The sequence below is a fragment of the Oncorhynchus mykiss genome, chromosome 3 (genome assembly GCF_013265735.2).
Source record: "Oncorhynchus mykiss isolate Arlee chromosome 3, USDA_OmykA_1.1, whole genome shotgun sequence".
Classification (NCBI taxonomy): domain Eukaryota; kingdom Metazoa; phylum Chordata; class Actinopteri; order Salmoniformes; family Salmonidae; genus Oncorhynchus; species Oncorhynchus mykiss.
Window position 1 is genome coordinate 52,714,574 of NC_048567.1, and position 23,580 is coordinate 52,738,153.

General features: G+C 41.0%; 1 protein-coding gene across 4 annotated transcripts in view; it reads left to right on the forward strand.

The window, feature by feature from the left end:
• Positions 1-23,580, forward strand: part of LOC110520180 (rho GTPase-activating protein 15) — a 52,006-nt gene that overhangs the window by 6,203 nt on the left and 22,223 nt on the right. For 3 of the 4 annotated variants that reach the window (XM_021597316.2, XM_021597315.2, XM_021597318.2), the window contains 7 exons: positions 2,441-2,615; positions 5,527-5,586; positions 5,890-6,039; positions 10,919-11,008; positions 21,314-21,412; positions 21,732-21,894; positions 23,046-23,177. In XM_021597316.2, the coding sequence (XP_021452991.1) occupies positions 2,526-2,615; positions 5,527-5,586; positions 5,890-6,039; positions 10,919-11,008; positions 21,314-21,412; positions 21,732-21,894; positions 23,046-23,177 (784 nt within the window). In that variant the 5' untranslated portion in view covers positions 2,441-2,525. Of the gene's footprint in view, positions 1-794; positions 1,081-2,440; positions 2,616-5,526; positions 5,587-5,889; positions 6,040-10,918; positions 11,009-21,313; positions 21,413-21,731; positions 21,895-23,045; positions 23,178-23,580 lie in introns of those variants that run through there. The other variant, XM_021597314.2, reaches the window with a different exon arrangement.

The following is a 23,580-nucleotide window of genomic DNA, read 5'->3' on the forward strand; positions in this document are numbered from 1 at the left end:
GCGTGATCACACAGTCGTCCGGAACAGTTGACGACTGTTATGCATCAGTGTTGCTTGCCTCGATGCGAGCATAGAAGTGATTTAGCTCGTCTGGTAGGCTCATGTCACTGGGCAGCTCGCGGCTGTGCTTCCCTTTGTAGTCTGTAATAGTTTGCAAGCCCTGGCACATAAGACGAGCATCAGAGCCGGTGTAGTATGATTCACTCTTAGCCCTGTATTGATCTTTGCCTGTTTGATGGTTCGCCGCATGGCATAGCAGGATTTCTTGTAAGCTTCCGGGTTAGAGTCCTGCACCACCTTGAAAGCGGCAGCTCTACCCTTTAGCTCAGTGCCAATGTTGCCTGTAATCCATGGCTTCTGGTTGGGGTATGTACGTACAGTCACTGTGCGGACGACGTCCTCGATGCACTTATTGGTAAAGCCAGTGACTGATGTGGTGTACTCCTAAATGCCATCGGAAGAATCCCGGAACATGTTCCAGTCTGTGATTGCAAAACAGTCCTGTAGTTTAGCATCTGTTTCAACTGACCACTTTTTTATTGATGCAAACTATAAAAATCACTGTAACCAAATAGAATTTAAGTTAGGACAACATTAACTGCAGTGAAACTTACCACAAGGCATGCACAACTAACTTTCAAACTACACTTGGGCAAGGGAGATGTTTGAAACAAGCTGTTACTAAAAACAGGCCAAAAAGGAGTAGCGGAAAACCACACAAGTTGTTGTCCCGTACACCAACTCTCTGCTGCAGGAGGGATAATTCTGATTCACGCTGTTCTCAGATTGTGTGATGGTCAGATTCCACCTCTATTGTACATGCGTTAGTAATGTGTACCGGTATTCACTTTTGAAGTTGAAGCAAGTTTCAGTCAGACTATTTCTGTGCAAGTAGCACCCTTCAGGAAGTGGGGACCTGAGCCTGCGACATGTAACAGATGTTCACATCAACTGTAGAGCAGCAATGGTTTGAGTACAACACATGATGAAACCTACTTCCTCTAAAAGGAAGACTTGCACTCTTTCTCTCTTTTTGTGATCTGTGGCAGATTGATTTGATAGAGGCATGGCGGGGACGAGGTAAGAAAGACACCATTCTAGTGGGTTTGTGTTTGAAAATTGAAAGATTGCTGTTTCCTTGCTTTTAAGAGTATTTGGGGTTTAGTGGGGGCCATTGGTGACTTAAAGAGATGTAACACCTGAGCAATGGTGTCAGTGGCCTGGGTCCTTACTGGACGTGGCTGATAGGTGGAAAGTTGTTGACACGTGAGGAATATCCGTTATTCTTGAGTATTATATTCCAGAATCGTTATAACATGGTAGATGTTGTTTAGGAATGCCCTGTCTACATGCAGTTAAAACAGGACATGCTAGATGCCACAGGATACCGTAGATTTGCTGTTGAACAAGTGTGAATTCAAAAAATATAGAGAATTTGTCTCTTTTTTTTTTTACGTTGCTAAAGTAACTTTTTGAAACTGCATTCATTATCCTGTCTGTCAATTGACAATTCTGCACAATTCTGCAAGTCTATACCAGATATATGATGATATGTATCACATGGCCATCTTTATTTACTGCATTGTTAATGTGGTAATCAGAAACAAGAAGAGATGTTAGGCTCTAAGCAAACATTAAGTACTTTGGTTGATTTCTGAATTGTTTTTTTGGGGAAGGAGTTTTAGATTTGCTTCCTGTTGTGAGACACTGTGCAGCTTTTCAAAAAAACATCAGTCAATAACACACATTTGGTAAAAAATATATATATATATATTTTATGACATTGACTGGATGTGCCTTAGTATTTACATTTACATGATCGTTGTTTAGATTTAACATAGATTTTTGTCAGTGGGTAGATTTGTGAGAGTCGTTAAATAAGCAGACTGTGAGTATTTTTCCTGCTCATCGAAAGACACATTACAGCAAGAAGGGTGTTTTGCAATGCTTTATTGAGTCAACCATTACAGGAAGGAAAGTTAAAGTCCTCAAGCTTAGGCCAGACTTCTCGAAGCGTCTGCCCCTAAATGTTCCTCATCTCCTGAACGTCACAGCTAAACCAAATGAATTAATGCACTCCCAAAAGCAAAAACAGCACTTTTAACAGCCTTCTATGAGGTGTCCATTTAATTATTAGAAATCTTATCAGTTGGATACTACTTATTATTTATCAATATTTGAATCAAAGGAGGACCATCATTCTTTCCCAAAAGTTTGTTTGGGCCCTCAAAACGATGTTGCATGAAGCATACTTCATTTTCCAAAAATGTATTATTTTTTACTGCATCAGGATAGCATACACAGACATTTTGACTTAATAGCCTTCTTCAGTGTATAGGTTATTGATTTATAAGAAATCTTATCAATTGGATAATACTTGTTTTTTTCATCAATATTTTAATCTTAACATCCACTTATGTTTTCATCTCCTTTTGACCAGAATCACCAATCTTCAGAATGTAGGGAAACAGCCGCCTCTGATTTTGCCCCACCAGTTGACCGGAGCAGCACAAGGTACAGTCCAGATGCGCATCAAGAGCTCCCAGAGCAGCGGGGAACGCCTGAGTCAAACCAAGTCCATGGTCCTGCAGGATCCTGATCTGCCTCCCAAACCTGTGAGTATACACTGAGTGTACAAAACATTAGGAACACATTCATAATTTTGAGTGGAACCCCCTTTTGCCCTCAGAACAGCCTCAATTTGTAAGGGTGTGGACTCTCCAAGGTACTGAAACTTGGATTGATATTCCTGGACAGTCCTATCCAAGGGGCATTATCCTGTTTTAAAAATATACTGTTGCCATGAAGGGATGCACTTGATTGGCAATAGCCTGTGGCATTCAAACGTTGCTCCAATTTTATCAAGAGGCTCAATGTGTGCCATCCCAGCACCTACTTCAGCCTGCAATGTTGACACACAGCATGTTAGATGCTTGTACTCATGTGGTTATCTGCATACCCTAGTCCTCCCATCAGTGTGAAACAGCAGGAACCGGGATTCATCAGATCAGGCAATGTTTTTCCAATTCTCCAGTGTCCAGGGTTTTCGTTCCTTAGCCCACTGTAACCACAGTTTTTTGTTTTGTTTCTAAAAGAAGTGGAACTTTGTAAGATCGTCGGTTGCCATACCCCATTTGTGTTAAGTTCAAACGAGTTGTGCATTATTTTATGGTTCTTTGGACACCAATGTTGTACTGGACTGTCAGTTGACTAACTGCAGTTCGTCTGTTGCTCTGCACATTTTGTGTCAGCCTCCTTTGTCCTCTTTCGTCAATTACCTGTTTTCGACCACCGGCCTGCCTTGGTCTGGATGTCCCTTGGTTGTTGGAGCATTCTTGATACACAAAGGAAACTGTTGAGCGTGAAAAAAATCCAGCAACGTTGCAGTTCTTGACAGTTGACACACTCAAATCGGTGTGCCTGGCACCTACTACCATTCCCCGTTCAAAGGCATTTAAATATTTTGTCTTGCCCATTCACCCTCTGAATGGCACACATACACAATTGTCTCACAATCCATCTCTCAATTGACTCAAGGCTTGAAAATCCTTCTTTAACCTGTCTCCTCCCCTTCATCTATACTGATTGAAGTGGATTAAACAGATGACATCAATAATGGATCATACATACAGAGCAAGACAGTCACCTGGTCAGTCTATGTCATGGAAAGATGAGGTGTTCTTTATGTTTGTACCCTCAGTGTAGGCGTACACACACACACACACACACCTATCAGCCGGATATACTCTGATTGTAGAGGCTTATTGAATATTGTTAGCCATTTGGTGAACTGTGCTTATATAAATTCCAGTAATTATGATTATATTGTTTCTAAACTGTTGTCGCACATTAGGTGATTATCATTAGCTTAATTGAGCTGATCTCTGTTTGACTCTGAGCACTTCCCTGTGGGAAAATCAGGGTAAAGATAAAACAGATGATGCATTTACAAAATGAGCAATCTGGTGTAGCATATTTGGAATAATGTAGCTACCATGTTGACAATGAACTGGACATAACCCCAACCATTTAATATTTTTCAGAAGCTGGTGGAGGGGCTGGCTGACACCTCTAGTTAGCATAGTGGTTCATACATCGTATCATACAATACATCTGTCTGTTGGCTGGAATATTCATCTGCAAAATTTCAGATAGCGAATAGTACTAGATGTGTTTACAACAGGCCATTGACCTTCAATCCGTCAGTTTAGATTGCTTAACATACACAGTTGTATTGTAAACCTTCATAGGGTTTATTAGTCATTGACAGCAAACTGAATTATTCAGATGATCACTGCCGTGAGGCCACGTCTGTGGTTTTGTTGGGTTGCTTGTTTGCTAATTATGCAGATGATACTTGTTTGTGAGACGTCTTATACTGCAATAATACAGTTTGTCCGGAGGACAGAGATGCAAAGGCTACTGCAGATAATGAACCAGTTCCTACGGACTACAAACATGGTCATTAACAACTCGGAACAAACACAACTCAGAACACGGAACGTTAAGAGTGTTGCTTTAACATTGCATCAGTGTTTATGAATGTTGTTCGTATTGCAGATGTACTTTTCATTTCATTACATTCATTACACAGAGGGTCTCGTCTAACAGACATCAAAATAAACGTTATTTGTTTACTCCCATGTATTAGATATGTTACCAGAGAGCAGAGAAATGCTTTCTTGACCTCCTCCCATATATGGACGTAAGTGTGTTAAAACCAGCTGTACTGTGACCAGCTCCACCCTCTTACACTGTGATTAATGAGAGAATATAGCAGGACCCAATCATGATGAATATAGGACTCGGCGTGCCGGGGTAGGCCTATACTTTGAACAGTAGAGGGCAGGCCAGCACCGTGCTGAAGGAAAAAACTGACGACCAAACCATACATTCTGTGAGCTGTGTTTCCATAGTAAAGGGTGTGGATATCGCAGAACTCTTGTTCAACTATGTATAACCTCAACCTCTTCTAAGCTATCTTTACTATAGCTATACCTAGTACTGCTTCTGCTGCCACTCTATTACTACAATACTGAAATACATGCAGTTGAGAATGGATTTGTCAAATGACACTGTCAATAATCTTGCTGTATTTGTGTCCATGTTTATCTTTTGGAACGAGTGTTTACATTGCTGTGATATTGATCTGAATTCTCATGGTCTGATTTGGGTTAGCACTGGGTTGTGTGCGTTGTCAATCTGTTGTCACAATGCGAGGTCTCCTCATTAACCCCACGGTGGCTCCATACACATTACTATCAGAGACTGTATAGTCTTGTATGATATAGACATTGTATATGTATATTGTATATAGACGTTCACACGTAACCATACTCTGTATGCAGTATATTGCATCATCTTTACTGCATGGAATACATAGACCCTTAGCAGTACCTGTACACCTTTAATTTCACTGAACCGATTTTATTAGCTAAGACAATATGGCCACAATCAAGCAACAGCTCTGATTTGAAACAGTCAGGGAAATCACCTCCTCTTCAATATATTTTTATGTTTCTGTAGATCTCTCGCCACCGGAGGAACCAGTCTCAGCATAACATTGGTGGAGCTGCAGAGAGTCTTGTGAGTATGACAGGTCATCAAAAATAACTGTTTGTATGGCAACATATGGGAAGGAATGTATTTGGTTTATTATACTTTATTGCTATATGGTTGCTATTGACTATTAGACTATTTCTATAAGTCTAACTTTTAAGTATTATTCACTATAAATATGTTTCTATGCTTTTAACTCAGCAGGCCTTTTTTACATATTAAAATAGGTATATTTATTTAGTTTATACTGATAAAATAGCATGTGTTTTATTTTAATATTTAATTGATTTAATATACGTTAAAGGCTAAATGTTACATCATGCATTTCAGGTTGTTTTGAAAGGTGAATATTTGAATAAAGCCAAAATATCAGATGGAGGCAAAAAACTGAGGAAGAACTGGGCTTCAACTTGGGTAGTCCTGGAGACTGATAAACTTCTGTTTTATAAAGAGAGCAAGCAAGAAGCCCTGACGAATTTGGTAGGTTTTTACAACACACACACACACACACACACACACACACACACACACACACACACACACACACACACACACACACACACACACACACACACACAGTAAAGTAAAAAGTGACAGTTCTGTAAAGTAAAAAAGTGACATCAATAGGTTGGTAACCTGCTGAATACGAGGGGGCAATGTTCAATTACAGCCTCAAATCAACCTTCTGAGGGATTGCCTATTAGCATTATGAGTGCAAATGTTGAGTGAACACACGCTATGTGCATTTTAATTTGATGCCAGAAATGAAGCGTTTTCTTTTCATTTTCTGATTTCTCAAACTGGCAAATTAACTTTGGCTTTGATCCCAAGGACTGGAGCTCACCCCATCAAAAAGCAATGAGGAACTGTTTACCCCCTTGTGAAGTGGACTGCATATAGTGTGTGTGTGTGTGTGTGTGTGTGTGTGTGTGTGTGTGTGTGTGTGTGTATAGTATGTGACTTTAATCCACCCTGCCCTGATGTGGTTCTGAGAGAGAGATGGAGAGGGAGAGGTGGAGCGAGACAGAGAGAAACTGGTGACTGGCAGAGAGAGCGAAAGAAGGGGTGGTTGGGGGGAGTCTCTAAAATGAGCTTGCCATGCTTTTTAATGAAGCTCCAAGGACTTAATCAAAGCCCTCTCCCTTACTGAGCCCCACCAGGGCAACGGTCTGTCAGACTCTCCCTGTCCAATAGTTCATTATGGGCGAGAGAGACATTTCCACTTCCACATAGATTGACATATCTCCCCCCTTTCCGATGGAAATAGTTGGTACAGTGGAGGTTGGTTGTGTGTGTGTGTGTGTGTGTGTGTGTGTTCATTTGATAATTTAATTTATCTTTGTTTCAGAGTAGAATAAACAGCTTATTAATCTCTTGTGTTATCATTTGGTCGCTGTGGGCAGTATTTAGGTTTGGGTCTGAATATACAATGTCGTCACCAGCATATAAAGTCAGGATATATGAGTTCACCTGCAATGTGTACATCATTCTGTAAGGAGAGTTATTTATTCAGTAGAAACAAGAATGGGCAGTATTTTAGATCATCCAACTTAAACACATGTAGTTTACTCTGTCTGAGGCAGGTACTATAAATCAAATATCCCCTAATTTATCCAATACTGTACCTGTCAGCCAAGGTAGTTAATTGAGTCGTCAAGGTTCAGTTTATTCCAGGCTAGGCATGTGGGATCTCAGTGAGCAAATCAAGGCCTAAGATAGCTTGATTTGATTCTGATTTATGGTGTTTACAGTGTATTGTGATACTACATTGTAATACTGTTGTAGAATGTCCTTATCATCTTGATTTTTTTACAGCATCTCACTATAATTTACCCATGATTTCCCTTGTCTGAGACAACAATAAAGGGATATTATATCTAAATGAGTTCCCATGCCTTTAACACTGATTAGTTCTTCTTTAAAAAAGCTACATTTTCTAAATCACATTCTCTTTGTCTGAAAATGATACCATACTTGTTTTCATACGGTTACACACCGCTTCTTTAATTCCATAGAGGATATGAATAAGATATTAAAGGTTTGAATGATAGAGAATTACAGCACATGTACATTCTCAGTTTACAGCATAATGAATATGAAAAAGTGCTATAACAAAAATATGATATTTGGGTAGAGCACTTCCTTTTGTTTATTCATTGTGATTTATATCAAATATCTGTCCATTATAGAGAAAGCGTCCCTCTTTAAACATCTATTTTGATATTTACTGCACAACTATGATACATTTAGGAGTCCCATTCACAAACACAGCAGTGAAACTACACTGAGCAAAAATACAAATTGTCACGTTCTGACCTTTATTTCCTTTGTTTTGTCTTTATTTAGTATGGTCAGGGCGTGAGTTGGGGTGGGCAGTCTGTTTGTTTTTCTATGTTGGTTTTGTGTTCAGCCTAGTATGGTTCTCAATCAGAGGCAGGTGTCGTTAGTTGTCTCTGATTGAGAATCATACTTAGGTAGCCTGGGTTTCACTGTTGGTTTGTGGGTGTTTGTTTCCGTGTGAGTGTTTGTCGCCACACGGTACTGTTTCGGTTTTCGTTTTCATCACATCGTTTATTGTTTTGTATTTCAGTGTTCAGTTTGTTTTTTAAATAAATCGTCATGAACACTTACCACGCTGCATCTTGGTCCGATCCTTACTCCTCTTCAGACGAAGAGGAAATCTGCCGTTACACAAACACCCACCAAAAAAGGACCAAGCAGCGTCCAAAATCACAGGACTCCTGGACTTGGGAGGAGATTCTGGATGGCAAGGGACCATGGGCACAGCCGGGTGAATATCGCCGCCCCAAGGCTGAGCTGGAGGCAGCGAAAGCTGAGAGGCGGTGGTATGAGGAGGCAGCGCGGCTTGAAGCCTGAGAAACAGCCCCAATAAATTATTGGGGGGGGGGTACACAGGGAGGCACACGGGGAGTGTGGTGAAGTCAGGTAGGAGACCTGTGCCAACTTCCCGTGCTTACCGGAGAGAGAGAGGGCCCGGGCAGGCACCGTGTTATGCGGTGGAGCGCACAGTGCGTGTGCATAGCCAGAGCCGTCAGTCAGCCAGGACCTGCCAGAGCCGTCAGTCAGCCAGGACCTGCCAGAGCCGTCAGCCAGCCAGGACCTGCCAGAGCCGTCAGCCAGCCAGGAGCTGCCAGAGCCGTCAGCCAGCCAGGAGCTGCCAGAGCCGTCAGCCAGCCAGGAGCTGCCAGAGCCGCCTGTCACATCGGTGATGCCGGAATCGCCCTTCACTCCGGAGCTGCCGGAGTCTCCCGCCTGTCCGGCACAGCCGGAGTCTCCCGCCTGTCCGGCACAGCCGGAGTCTCCCGCCTGTCCTGAGCTGCTAGAGTCTCCCGCCTGTCCTGAGCTGCTAGAGTCTCCCGCCTGTCCTGAGCTGCTAGAGTCTCCCGCCTGTCCTGAGCTGCTAGAGTCTCCCGCCTGTCCTGAGCTGCTAGAGCCACCAGTCTATCCTGAGCCGTCAGCCAGCCAGGAGCTGCCAGAGCCGCCTGTCACGTCGGCGATGCCGGAGTCTCGCGCCTGTCCGGCGCTGCCGGCGTCTCCTGTCCATTCGGGACCCGTGGCGTGGGTCCCCAATCCAAGGTCCGCGGCGAGGGTCGCCGCTCTAAAGAGGCCACGGAGGCGGGCTAAGAGGCGCACTAAAACTAGGGTGAAGTGGAGTCCACGTCCCACGCCAGAGCCGCCACCGCGGACAGACGCCCACCCAGGCCCTCCCCTATAGGTTCAGGTTTTGCGGCCAGAGTCCGCACCTTTGGGGGGGGATACTGTCACGTTCTGACCTTTATTTCCTTTGTTTTGTCTTTATTTAGTATGGTCAGGGCGTGAGATGGGGTGGGCAGTCTATGTTTGTTTTTCTATGTTGGTTTTTGTGTTCAGCCTGGTATGGTTCTCAATCAGAGGCAGGTGTCGTTAGTTGTCTCTGATTGAGAATCATACTTAGGTAGCCTGGGTTTCACTGTTGGTTTGTGGGTGTTTGTTTCCGTGTGAGTGTTTGTCGCCACACGGTACTGTTTCGGTTTTCGTTTTCATTACATCGTTTATTGTTTTGTATTTCAGTGTTCAGTTAGTTTTTTAAATAAATCGTCATGAACACTTACCACTCTGCATCTTGGTCCGATCCTTACTCCTCTTCAGACGAAGAGGAAATCTGCCGTTACACAAACACAACACACACAATTTCAAAGTTCATATAGGGAAATCAGTCAGTAGAAATAAATACATTAGGCCCTAATCTATGGATTTCTCATGACTGGGAATACAGATATGCATCTTTTGGTCACAGATAACCTAAAAAAAGGTAGGGTCATGGATCAGAAAACCAGTCAGTATGTGGTGTGACCACCATTTGCCTCATGCATTTGCCTCATGCTCTCCTTCACATAGAGTTGATCAGGCTGTTGATTATGGCCTGTGTAATGTTGTCCCATTCCTCTTTGATGGCTGTGTGAAGTTGCTGAGTATGGGTGGGAACTGGAACATGCTGACGTACATTTTCAGCTTCCAAGAATTGTGTACAGATCCTTGCAACATGGGGCTGTGCATTATCATGCTGAAACATGAGGAGATGGCGGCAGATGAATGACATGACAATGGGTCTCAGGATCTCATCAGGGTATTTCTGTGCAATCAAATTGACATGTAATTGTTTTTGTTGTCTGTAACTTATGCCTACCCATACCATAACCCCACTGCCACCATGGGGCACTCTGTTCACAACGTTGACGTCAGCAAACCGCTCGCCCACACGACGCCATACACGCCATCTCCCAGTTGAAAACGCGATGAATCTGAAGAGCACACTCCTCCAGCATGCCAGTGGCCATCGAAGGTGAGTCCTTGGCCACTGAACTTGGTTACAACGCTGAACAGCATTCAGGTCAAGACCCTGGTGAGGACAATGATCACGCAGCAGCTGAGCTTCCCTGAGGAGGTTTCTGACAGTTTGTGCAGAAATTCTTCAGTTTTGCAAATCCACATTTTCATCAGATGTCCAGGTAGCTGGTCTCAGATTATTCCACAGGTGAAGAAGCCAGATGTGGAGGTCCTGGGCTGGTGTGGTCACACTTAGTTTGCAGTTGTGAGGCCAGTTGGACATACTGCTCAATTCTTTAAAAATACTTTTGGCTTATGGCAGAGATATCTTGGCAAAGGAAAAATGCTCACTGACTGGGATGTAAACAAATTTGTTCACAAAATTTGAGAGAAATAAGATTTTTGTGGGATCTTTTATTTCAGCTCATGAAAAATGGGACAAACACTTCACATGTTGCGTTTATATTTTTGTTCAGTATATTAACCTTTATTCACTAAACACCTCTCCACTCTGCCTCTTATATGTCTGTAGAAACCTGGCTGCAGCCCTGATGGGGTGGATCTCTGTGGGGTCGTGGTTGAATGGACAACAGAGAGGTCCAGCCGGAAGAACGTGGTTCAGGTACGGCCATTTTGTTTCTGCGTGAATACAAGGATCAAGCAAGTTTACAATAAAACTGAGCAGCCTGCAAATGGTCTGTTTCAGTTGTTGATGATGGGATGTTCTCGGATGCACTCTTTCCTTGATAATTTCTACATTTATACATTTTCATAAATTATTTTTTGTTGCTTCAACCACCTGTTCAGAGAAGACATTTCAATTGAGTCAGATTGCATTTGAAGGTAATGTTAAGCCAACATCTAGTCTCCTCAGGCCCAATGGCCTTTAGTTTAGGGAATTAGACCTTTGAACTTCACAGTACTATCTTATTTTTGCCTTTACACGATAAAAGCTTAAACCAGCAAAGCAAACTGATGATCAATTCATTGGCGGTGGCAGCACGAGTTTTCATGAGAAAAAAAAAATGCTGTGATAAGCGGGAGAAAAGGACGAGGATGAGAGCAGATTTCACGATCTCATCAGACGCTTAAGACACTTCATCGCTGCCGGTCGCTACTCTTCCACATAGTATTTCAGCCTGAAAATCTTAATGCAGTGAAGATTAAAATGGGAATTACACCATAATCTTAAATAATCCAAGTGCTGTGGACAGAAAAGTGTGTGTAATGCCGACGCAAAGCTATTCTGAGTTCTGACAACATTGTCAATCAACACTAGGATTACAGTTAAAATTAGTACGGAAAGTTAGTTTTAATTTCGCACCATTCCAGAGACTGATTTATACAATAATCGAAGAAATACCTCACAAAGATATGCCTGTCAGATGGGTAGATACGATTACAAAAATATAATAGAAATGTTTGTTTTGTTAGCCCGCTTATACAGTATCTCCGCTCCCCATATCTCTGACTTCCAGATAGATCCCAATTTCTATGATATTTCAAGGACGATGACAACATAATTACTCTATTGAACCACATAAACTAAGGGCCGGTTTACAGACTTGATGAGTTTGGCACTATTGAAAATGGTGATCTCAAAAGGCCATTCGCGAGATTTGATAAGGAATAATTTAAATTTCCTGCAAAGTACCCAGTGGTTGCAGACATAAATGTGACTCTCAACTTTAAACCTTGATTGATGGCATCAGTATATGCACTGAATGTACAAAACATTAGGAACACCTTCCTAATATTGAGTTGCACACCTTTTTGCCCTCAGAACAGCCTCAATTCGTTAGGCCATGGAAATCCTTCTTTAACCTGTCTCCTCCCCTTCATCTACACGGATTGAAGGGGATTTAACAGGTGACATCAATAAGGGATCATAGCTTTCACCTGGATTCCCCTGAGCGGTCTATGTCATGAAAAGATTCCTAATGTTTTGTCCACTCAGTGTATTTCAGTGTATTTCTTCCAAATCCAACATTTCAAATGCACAAGATATATCGATTGATTGCGCTTCAAATCCAATGTCCAAATATGACAAGGAGCCTCAGCTCATTAAATCCTGCAATCAAATAGGCATGAAGCCGAACCTTATTTTCCACTCAGCTCTCTATCACTATCATTCTCTGTGAACATTCCAGTAAGGAAGCGTCCTCCCTGGACAGTGTTGTCATTAACAGGCTACCCAGCCGAAGATCACAGGGTCATGACCCTGAGAAATGTGCCTCTCAGTCAGTCAGCGTTGACTTTCTAAGACCTCAGTACTCACCAGCTGTTTTTCCCCACAGTAGCTTTTCAGATCAGTGACATGGCTGCTTGGCAGGCAGGAAGCAGCCAACCTGCCTTTCTAGAGGAAGTCGTGGGTAAAAGGATAGAGAGCTGAAACTGACTCATTAAGCCAATGCCCGCCTGAAAAAAAAAAATGTTTTTCTTATCTATAAAGTTAAAAGTTTAGTGAATGTGTGATCGACTGAGGAAGTGGTTCAATCAGTTTATGGGGGTTCCTGCAAGGGGATTAACATGGTTAGAAGAGAGCTCTGGTTTGGCCCGAGGGCAGCTGAAGGAATAGTAAAAGTGTTAGAAAAAGTTGTTGATGGAAATGGTTCAGAAATAGGTGTTCATGTTATTCATCTACCCAGTTTATTTATTCACTTTTTTTCTTTATTTTTGTCATTGTGGAGGAGTGACAAGTTTGGTGACACAAAGGTCTTCCATATTCCACAAGCAGGGGAAAGAGGATGGGAATGGGAGGAGGGTGTTAACTGAGGCCATTGTCACCCACATTATTTATTCAGCTGCATGCTTCTTTTTAGACTTGACACAAGTCTGTTACTCACCCTTCCCGTTATCTCTTCACTCACCAATATCATCATTTGTGTTTATGAATAGATGGACATTGTTCTTCATGATTCAGTATTGCCCTACCAAGAGCTTAAGGAAGGAGGGACTTTGTTTTCCTTCAAGGTTACTCCACACTTCAGCTTAGCGAGACACTGTGAATAACCTTCACTTGGTCTCTACATAGGAAATTCTTAAAACAATGCAAGGTTCATGTCTGCTACATTTTTATCAGGCTATCAGTTACACAGCCAGGGTTGACAAAGTGAAACGTAACCTTGCAGAAACAAGGAGGGAGCTCTGGTCTTTGTATTTGGATTCCTTTGACACCTGAGGGACCCCCGTATCTTGTGCCATGCTCACGGAAAGAATGCATACACAAACATAGTTAGAAACCAGAGAAAACTGTGGTCAATTGTGATGTGGTTGTTTTGAGGCTGAGAGTAAGTCACTTCTGCGTCTGCATCAGTCTCAGGTTAAACATCGCATGAGGATTGACAGGAAATACACATATTTGACTGCGATGTGAGATGTGAGATATGTCATTGTTCGTCACACAGCTGCCTTATGATACATAAGATTGTAAAAACATACAAAAAGGTTCAATGAAGAACAGAGATTGTTTAAACTTATTACACTATTTGTACTGTGATAAAAAACAAACATTTGAAAAATCATAGAGGTAGGAGGGGACATGATGCAGAAAAGGGACATGAGGAGAGGACATACTTTACCTTGGGGAACCATAAACCAGACCATATATAAGGCTGTATAAGGCTAACATTGTCCGATCAAAGTCAGACACAATGAGCAGAACTCTGTATTCCAAACTGCAGTCTATCTATATTGAGCTGTCATACCAGGGATGGCAGGTAGCCTTGAGGTGAGAGCGTTGGGCCAGTAACTGAAAGGTTGCTGGTTTGAGGACCGGAGCTGACAAGATAATAAATATATATAAAAAATCTGTACCTGAGCAAGGCACTTAACCCTAATTGCCTTTAGCGGTGCTGTTCAATGGTGACTGTGACCCTACTCCCTGTGGGGGGTTCAGGGGGTTGGGATATGCAAAAAAATAAAAAATAATTCCACTACAAACTTGTGTTTAACAGGACAAATGTAAGCACACCCCAAATTATATACTAAAAAATAATATGTCAAAACTGAATGGAAATGCCTGGCACACTGTCTTTATAACCAAAAGCAATTCAGAAGAATTTCAACATGATTCGTTTTTTTTAACTGTTTTCAGCATTGATGAAAGCAGATCGTCTGTTTGAAAGGGGCTAACGGCTCAAAAACTATCCCACGAGGCTAATAAAACTAGAAGTATCTCTGACGTTGCTCAACAAATGAAAAGGAGCACAACTTTGAATAAGTGGTCGTGCATTTTTCATGCCTTTCTGCATATTTCAGTATTTGAGTCTGGCGTGAGTGAGTTAAAAGCAAATAACAAAAGGAGCAGAAAAGTCCAAATTGCGTCAACTCCACCAGAAGAAAGAGAGACAAAAAGTAGTGTAGTGTCAAAGGCGTCTGGTTAAACCCACTGGCCGCAGCTACAGAGACGTCAACACCAGCATCCTTCTCTCATCACTAATTGATTCTTTGGAGTTTTGGGCGACTCTCGCTGTGAGCCCCCTGTACCCTCTCTGCTCTGACAAACATCGTTCTCATTGTCACGATGTGGAAAAACAGACTTCAACAACAACCATGGAGAGAAGACAGAAACAACTAAGATGATGAAATAGAGCCCAGGGCTAGAAAATAATGAGTCCATTTTAGTGGAGGAGCTTTAACCTGCCACCACTCTAAAAACATTGCTTTATCTTGACTAATCAACAGGAAAGTTTAATATTCTTGCGAAAGACCCGTAATCACTTCAGGAAGCGTCCTTCTGAGTGTTAAAGGTGAATTATACTGTCAGGATGTCATCCTAATTTTTTTCGGAAGAAGTTCATTGAGGTTAGCACAGTTTTTGATCTTTTGGATTTCTGTATGCGCCTCAACCATTCTAAAGTTCAGTCAGATGAAAGGCATTGACTTTTACAACTGGCTTGGCCCTTGTTACACCAACACAGAGATACTAAACACCTCCACATCATTATGCATCAGCCAGGCCCTGAAGTGTAGGAGCTGTATCTTGAGTGGAGCAAATAAAATAAAAAGCTGGACCAGATCGATGTAAATGAATGTATTTACTATTTAAAGCAACTGAAAGATCAGTACAGTAGATAGTCAGAGCAGGTTATAGTTTGTACAGTAGGAGTAGGATTTATCCCGTGCCTACGGGTCCCCTGATCCCAGGATGTAATCGTCCAAAGCTGCTGACCTGACTACTTTAATGCCATCTGTCTTAAAGCTCACGGTGCCTGATTGCTTCTTGATGACCAGCCGTGATTACGATTGTGAATAGGAGTGGCTCGCTCCCAAAATGGATCCCACATCACACACATATAGAGGTAGCCTCTCACAGACACAGACTTTGCTTGTCCTAGCCAACACTACTTTGGTGAGGTCTAGGAGATTGACCTGTGGTTAACCTTTTACTGCTGTGGGCTAAATCAGGTTCACGCAGAGTGTTCCTTGCTAGTCTTAAACAAATCTACTTTGAAACAAAAGTATATACCTCACAGACATGGTTATGGGGGGGTGAAGACACCTGTACCATGTCAGATATAGAGTTGAATGTATTTAATTTTGAGTTTATCCAAATATTACACTTTATATACATCACAGAAGACTGAAATATAACAAAACCATTTCACATAGAAACACTATTTTCTGCATATTTTGTTTTTGTTTTCATGTTTATTAATTATGAAATTATGAAAAATATTAATAACATTCCACCCATGAAGCCACTAGAGGGTGATTTGGTAATTTGACTGCAGGAAAGGGCTACACCCAAAAAGAAGCTGGCATCGGCCATCAACTAGTACCTTAGTTTATTTAAAATACTGCCTATACTAGAATGTTAATGGAAAAGTTAGTTGGACCATAATAGCAATATCCAGATCAATGAATGAATATTACCACATTTTGTTTGATTTTGAGCAATCACATTTTATATAATGAGCATATCCTTGCATTTCATTCTCCACTGCTACTACTTCATCCACCTCCTGTCTTGTCATTTCTTGTCCTCCTGGCTGGAGGGTAGAGACTGCACCACTAAGACATGCACCATATTGTAGCGATGCATGTCTCCGTGGTGTCAGAGCTGCGGGAGTCTGGAGCTCTTTAACAGTGTTATCACAACTGGCGTTTCACACTGTACCTCACGGCCATGCGCACGGATTGATATGCTTCGGAGTGACTTTGTGATAAGTGTTATGGCTAATTGGCCCAGGAGGATGGCAAGATCTTAGGGCTTCAAATGGGGTCGTAAGATCATTGTATATCCATCTATTTACATAATGGTAGTGTATTTTGTTTGTTATGAGAGGAAGGCCTGTCTATTTGTCACTCTGTGGTCTGGTAGAGTACCATCATACGTTGTATTTTTACACATATGGATAGCACATTACTCCCAGCTCGGAATAAGGATAGTTACAGCTCCACTTTGTTACTAAGTTATTACACATTTATTATAAGCTGTGAAGTAAAGTGGCACTGTGATTTTTATATCTTGTCTCTTTCTCCACAAACCATGTAAAAAAAAAAATTTAAAAAAAAAACAACGAGAGCGTTTGAAAGATTCTTCCCAGTAACCCTTAAACACAGATACTTTATGACAACAGAGTCGCAAGGCAGCTGGCAATAGTCCCAGATTAACACAGAATGTCACCTTGTGAAACACTAGCCGTCATCTAAGGCCTGACCCCTACAAGACGTAGTCAGGTTCCCCATGTCATTCTCTCAGCTGGTACTTTCTCGCACGCAACGCCCCCCCCTTTGTTTTAAAAAGCCTTTTATCTGTGTATTTCATTCGGTCACTGGAACACAGTGTTCTTATTCAAAGGAGGGAAACAAGTGGAAAAGATAATAGTTTATTCAATTGCATCGGCATTGCGTTACGTTGATTGCGTAGCTGTAAGTTACCTTCGTAACGCTCCCTCTGAACTGGGTCTCTGGAGACTTGATAAACACTTTGAGGACTTAATCCGTTAAAATGACAGTCTCTCTCTGGTAGTCCCAGAGCGTAGAAAAGGTATTTGTGGTGTGGCCCTTCTTCCTCAAAGCTGCTTACATTGAAGTGGGCATTAATTTGGTTCTTCAGAGAAACAGTGAAAGTATATAGTATGTTAATCGCCAGTACGGTGGAAGGATTTAAACCCCCAACAGCAGATTGCCTTGGAGATTACAACTTAGAAATGAACTTCAGTTAAACCACATGACTTAATTCTAGCCAGACATGCATCACACAGTATTAAATGTTATACCTTTCTTATGTGGAGAAATGTGAGCCACCAGGATTGAGCATCTGGGATGAGTTCAGGTCATGGAGCAAAGAGAAGAGAAGTAAGCAATTTGTGGGTTATGAATTGTGGAGATTTATTACATTTTCAGCAAATGATGGAACATTCTTATGACAACTGTCGCCTTGGCCTATGATAACTCAGCAGTACATTGCAGGATTAACATTCTGCTCAGGTCAGAACTAAATAAAAAGCATCCAACACTTAGATACTCTTTAATTTCACACTATTTCCACTGTTATTCTAAGAACTTTTCTTTCTGTGATTATCATCGCAGTTTTGACACATCTATAGATATTTTGTTGCAAATTGGAAATAATTAACTTGGCAAAGTAGAATGCTTCAACATTGCATTGTTCCTTTATGAAGAACCACAATTAATGTTTAATTTAAGAGCCACATGCAAATGTAAAGGCACAAATGGCACTCTCCTCTCTGCTCCGCTGTGCATATTTAAATATTAATGGCTCCAGTCAAAATATAGCCCAGAAATTCAACACCCTCTTTATTAAGAAATGTGATGAAAAAAAATAGATTTATTTCATATTCTTTTTCATTTCTAAAAGCAAAACACTACTTTGCACTGGTTACTATAACTGCATTTCACTTCTTAAAAATACACATACAACTTTTGACTTTTGTTTTTGTATCGTGGCAATGAGCTGAATATGTTCCCTGAATAGAAGTCAAGTCATACCCTTTATATGCAGTCATTTTACAATGCATTTCCATTGCGTTGTCAAGGCTGATTATCTCCTATAATACCTCACATTTCATAACAGTCTATGAATAACCAACAATTGGTCTGTTGGTTATAAAGAACAATGTTATAAACTATATAATTACATTTTTATTTCCCATAGTCCTTCTTTATTAATTCATATGTTTGCCTATTGTTTTGTTTGACTGTGGGGACCTGGATGTGAGTGTTGCATTAGCCTGCACCTCCTACATTGTCTGTAGTGTTCCATTTGGACTATAGCTAGCATGTTGATATGAAGGGCCTTTGGGGGGATCTATCTGCTTTCACATACATTAGCATCTCCAGCAAACATTTGCCTGAGAATAAAATGACCATGCTAATTAAAATCACCAACTCTTAGTTCAAGAGGCCTGTGCACGTCAGGATTAATATCATGGCATACTAAGGAGTTTGCGTCGTCCCAACGAACCTACAGCTCAATATGAGCCTGAGAGGCGGTGCCCTACACACTGTACCTTTTGTGCTGTCTCAGATTAGGACAGTTGACATGTGAACATGGAGACTTGGTAGGGCCATATTTAGTTGAAGGAGCTTATCTCCATTTTTCATTAACTGAATGAATAGACACGAAGCGTCCGCTGTCATTTCTTCGCGCTGCTTCAGATAATCTTAAATGCATCTTTAAGATGCTCCTAAAAAATATATATATATTTTTTAAGCAGTTCGCTCTCAATTTTTGATTAAACTTCAGAGGGAAGAGTCTGCCTTATCAGGAAGTCAGATATACTTTGGTGTAAGCCAGACATTTCAATAGGGTTCTGTTTCCAAGATGACAGGAGAAGAAAAAGGACGTAATGTTCAGGATGCATTTCTGTATGAGGATCCCATGGACTACATGATAAATCCTGAGTCTTAAACCCCAAGATTGTAGGCTAGTTTCACCATGATATGGACACATTGGATTTCAACAGAGATTCCAAGTTGCAGGGACCAGTTAATAAACAGTCACTAATATTGGTTTCCTATTTCAAGGCCTAGGATTTTAGGCTTATCATTTGAAGTTGACATCCAGGCACATAACTTAAAAATCTTTGCAAATCTCCCATTTGATATTAATAATGTACGTGAAAGGTTGCTTTACTCATTCTTCAAATCAGCTCGTACTATGATTCTAGAGCTCTGACATACTGGTGTAAATCATTTCTGCCAAATTATACAATTACGAGGGGCTGTGAATGGCAAAATGAAACATCAATGCGTACAGTCATCCCAGTTGAAGGTAGCTAGATCAGTCCCCTGTGGGAATAGAGGGGGAGCTCAGTGTGTCCACCATCTAACATTTATAAGAGGAACAGACTGTAACGAATGCAAAATTCATGCAAATACATCTAACTTGGGTTATAAAACAACCTATCCAAGTCCATTATGTTCCAGTTAATCATGGAGAGAAGAGGTGATACAAACACAACCGATCTGTGTTGTTATTTATAGGATGTAATGTACATGGTAGTGGTTGAACATTTTTTACACAAGTTCCTGCATGCATTTTTTAAAATGTTTTGTGTATCTGATTACACACACTTTATGTTAGAGAACAGAAAATAGATCCTCGGAGCCCAAGGTTTGTGTGTTTGTGATTGTTTTGAGAGCACTTTCAGATTCACCAGTGAGCCTCCCCGCAACCTGTCCCCCACATTGCAGCGTGATTGCAGAGCCTATTACTGACACGTCCTGGGGAAGCCTCGAGGAAAAACAATGTTCCAGAGCAAACATGCTTGTTCAGATGCTTGTAACCCAAGAAAAGAGGGATGGCAAACTCACTCTGACAAGGATTGTGCCCCTAACCATTCTCTGTTTTTATCTGGCATCACAAAAGCATGCTGCTTAACTGCTCCTGACGCTTTGTAAGGAAGTCACAAAAGTCAGTTCCACAATAGTCCCAAACTTTGAAGGTCCATGTAGGGTAACCATGATTGCATGAGTGGAATATTGGGACAGCAAGATGTGAGATGCTACTCCCCAAGGCTACGAGTGACTTTGCAAGCATGGTTGTTGATAAAATATGAAATTTCCTCCTCAGAATTTGTTAAAAGGTTTTGTGTGACAAAAATAATTACAGTCTGGTCTGGCTTTTCATGCTGGATTAAAGAGATATTAATATACGAAGGGGAAAAGGTTACTCACATCCCAAACTCCATACGGTAAAAACACTTCCTCTAAGGAATTATCACATAGATGAATGATGAACAATTGTCAACATTTGAACTAATTTAGGAAGATAAGTTTCATCGTTATGTATGGTATGAAATACCATTTTATCTCCTTTTATGTTATTTTTACCATTTCTGTTACAAAACATGAGCAAAATTTAATCAGCTGTAATATCAACCACACTTGACAATGCTGACCTTGATGTCATGGTTTCTCAAAGACTTTTACTAACAGTACAGTTATTCTGTTTGACGGCGCCAAATGCTGTTACTACACTGTTGCAGAGATGCAGAACAGGCCTGATATTAAGATGACAAGTATCACACTAATTATGTTTTCCCCTCTGAGAATACAGTCTGCATTTGTCTCTTCTTTTGGCACACACACACACACACACACACACACACACACACACACACACACCCTGCACAACGTGAGCTTCTTGTCAAACACAGAGAGCACACATATTAACAGGCACATAGCTGAAAAGACTCAACAGACCAAGGGAATGAGTATCAAGTACAAAGCCTGCTGATGCTGGAGTGAGCATAGTCTTATAAACTCATGTGAATCAGTAGGTGTCATTAAAATGACAAGAACATGTAAATATTGATTGTTAGTTTAGGGTATTATGAATTCTAACCTTTGCTATTCGGTATGTATTATACCCCGCCTCATGGGAATGCATTAGGTAAAGGCCTGTTTGTTGTTGTACCTTTATTGAGGTCAATTTGAACATTCTCTGTTCCAGATAACAACCAGCTCTGGCAGTGAGTTCCTTCTCCAGGCTGACAATTACCCCACAATATGTAAATGGCATGATGCTATTAAAAGCACAGCTGACAACTTGGTAAGCAGTTTCCTGTTTCGTACAGACGGTGTATCTGAAGTTCAACAGTTCTGAAGTGTTTATGATTTTGGATATTGAAATTATGACTAAATCATTCAGAATATTGCTTAGTCATAACATGCTTCTCAAAATGAAAGTAAGACAATTCCATAGATCAGTGACTATATATCAGGTCAAACATATAATGAATTGTATGTTCCACGTAGTGCAGATAATTGCATAGACCTGCTTTACTGAATAATGACTGATAATAATGAGTTACTGTATGCAACCAGTTACCTTTGGACTCTGACAGGTTGTAACCTCCTTTCTGATGTAGTCTAAAGGAGCTGGAGGACAGGCCTCTGGCAAGCCTGGCATACAGAGAGCAAACAGCACTGAGTACCTACCCAGACATGGGTTGCCTAGCAAGACACTGTCACTGCCAAAACTTGCACCTGATTCCCCCTGCACAAAGGAACCTGAACACAGACGCTCACTCAGTAAGTTGTCTCCAACGACTATAGTTCTACTACAGCTGCCAATCAAAACACTTCTTGACGTGTTAGTACAAGCTGGAACTCGGAGGTATGCTGATTAAAAGTTGTCTCTTATCTGTGCTACTGTAAGGATTTAATTGCTCAAAACACAACTTTTCCAGGGAAATGGTTGCGCACACATTTGCATAATGTATGTGTGCTCGTTTCCCTTACCCACCGACGTGATAAGGTCTGACAGCTTTCCTGATTTTTAGTGGCACTTTTTTGTGTTTTCTTTTTATATGCCCAAAATGTGTGTGGGACTGTTGATTTCAATTATGGCTCTTGTAGGAACATGACACAAGAACATGCTAATTAACATTATGTCACCGTATGTCAAGTAGCAATTATGTTAATCCCTGTCATTGGTTCAAATCAATCTCATCACCTTAAGCGCTGCGAGACAAATATATTGATGTTGGATGAGCATATTAAAATCTCTAATTAGGGGCCAGGGACATAGAGGCCAAGATCCAGTCTCTTATATCCAGCTGCTTGAACCTTTCATTATGGGTATGATTCTGGCTGTGTTCATGTGAATTTATGCCCATGGAAAAAGACAGTACTTTACACAAACTGGAGAGCAACATGGATATCTTTTTTTCCACTGTAGGTCCTACTGTATGTTTTCAGGAAATGATATACAATCACCTGACAACAATATTATTTGCTTTGCAACTCTGTCTAACCCAACTGTAATATAATAAATATATTCAACTTGTTTATTTTATGGCAAAGCTAGTCCGTAGACAAAAATAGGTCATTTGATTCATTTGGGAGGAGCAGTGTTCATTTTTATTAGAATGACAAGCAGCACCCGGACTTTAAAAAAACGACAGGGAATTCCTCTAGACATGGAGAAGTTCAATTGGAATGAATAATAGAAAAAGACAGCCATGGGAGAGACCCCTGGAAGGATGCCTAATTAATAAATAACACTGGGACTCTAACGAGAGAGAGAGAGAGAGAGAGAGAGAGAGAGAGAGAGAGAGAGAGAGAGGGGAAGAGCGAGGGTCAGGTAGAGAGATGAGGGGAACCATGCTATCCACCTCCACTTTACTGGCTGAACATTGTAAAGGCATATTTTAACCGTGTGTCTGTGTGTTCCTGACAAGTTTTCAAGTCTTCCAAGCTCACCTACAGCATGTCGGACAGTGCTGATAAGATTGGGGTGAAGAACAGACTCAAAAAGTTCATCTCAAGGCGGCCTTCTATGAAGACTCTACAGGAGAAAGGCATCATCAAAGGTATCACAGTATTCTGTTTTAAATGTGTGTTATTTTCCAGCACACCTCACATGTTGTGAAGAACACAAATCGTTCAAAATGTGTTGTACATTTTGTCATCTTTTTCTACTAGGACAGCCCTTCCAACAAGAAAAAAGAGAGTTAACTGTGTGTATATTCCCAGATGTCACAATTTTATTTTATAATTGATTGTAAATATAGAATAACTAGTGACGATAATGAGTTATTATACTGATTTGAAAAGGTCTTTCCACGTTTATTAGGAGTCACAGAACAACAGTGATTGATAAAAATTAAACTGAATGCATTTTACTTGATCAAACCATGCCAATCCAACCGGCAACCACAGAATCCATTCCTCTAAGGGGGAACTAATTTATTGAGCTCACGGTTGAAGGAAAAT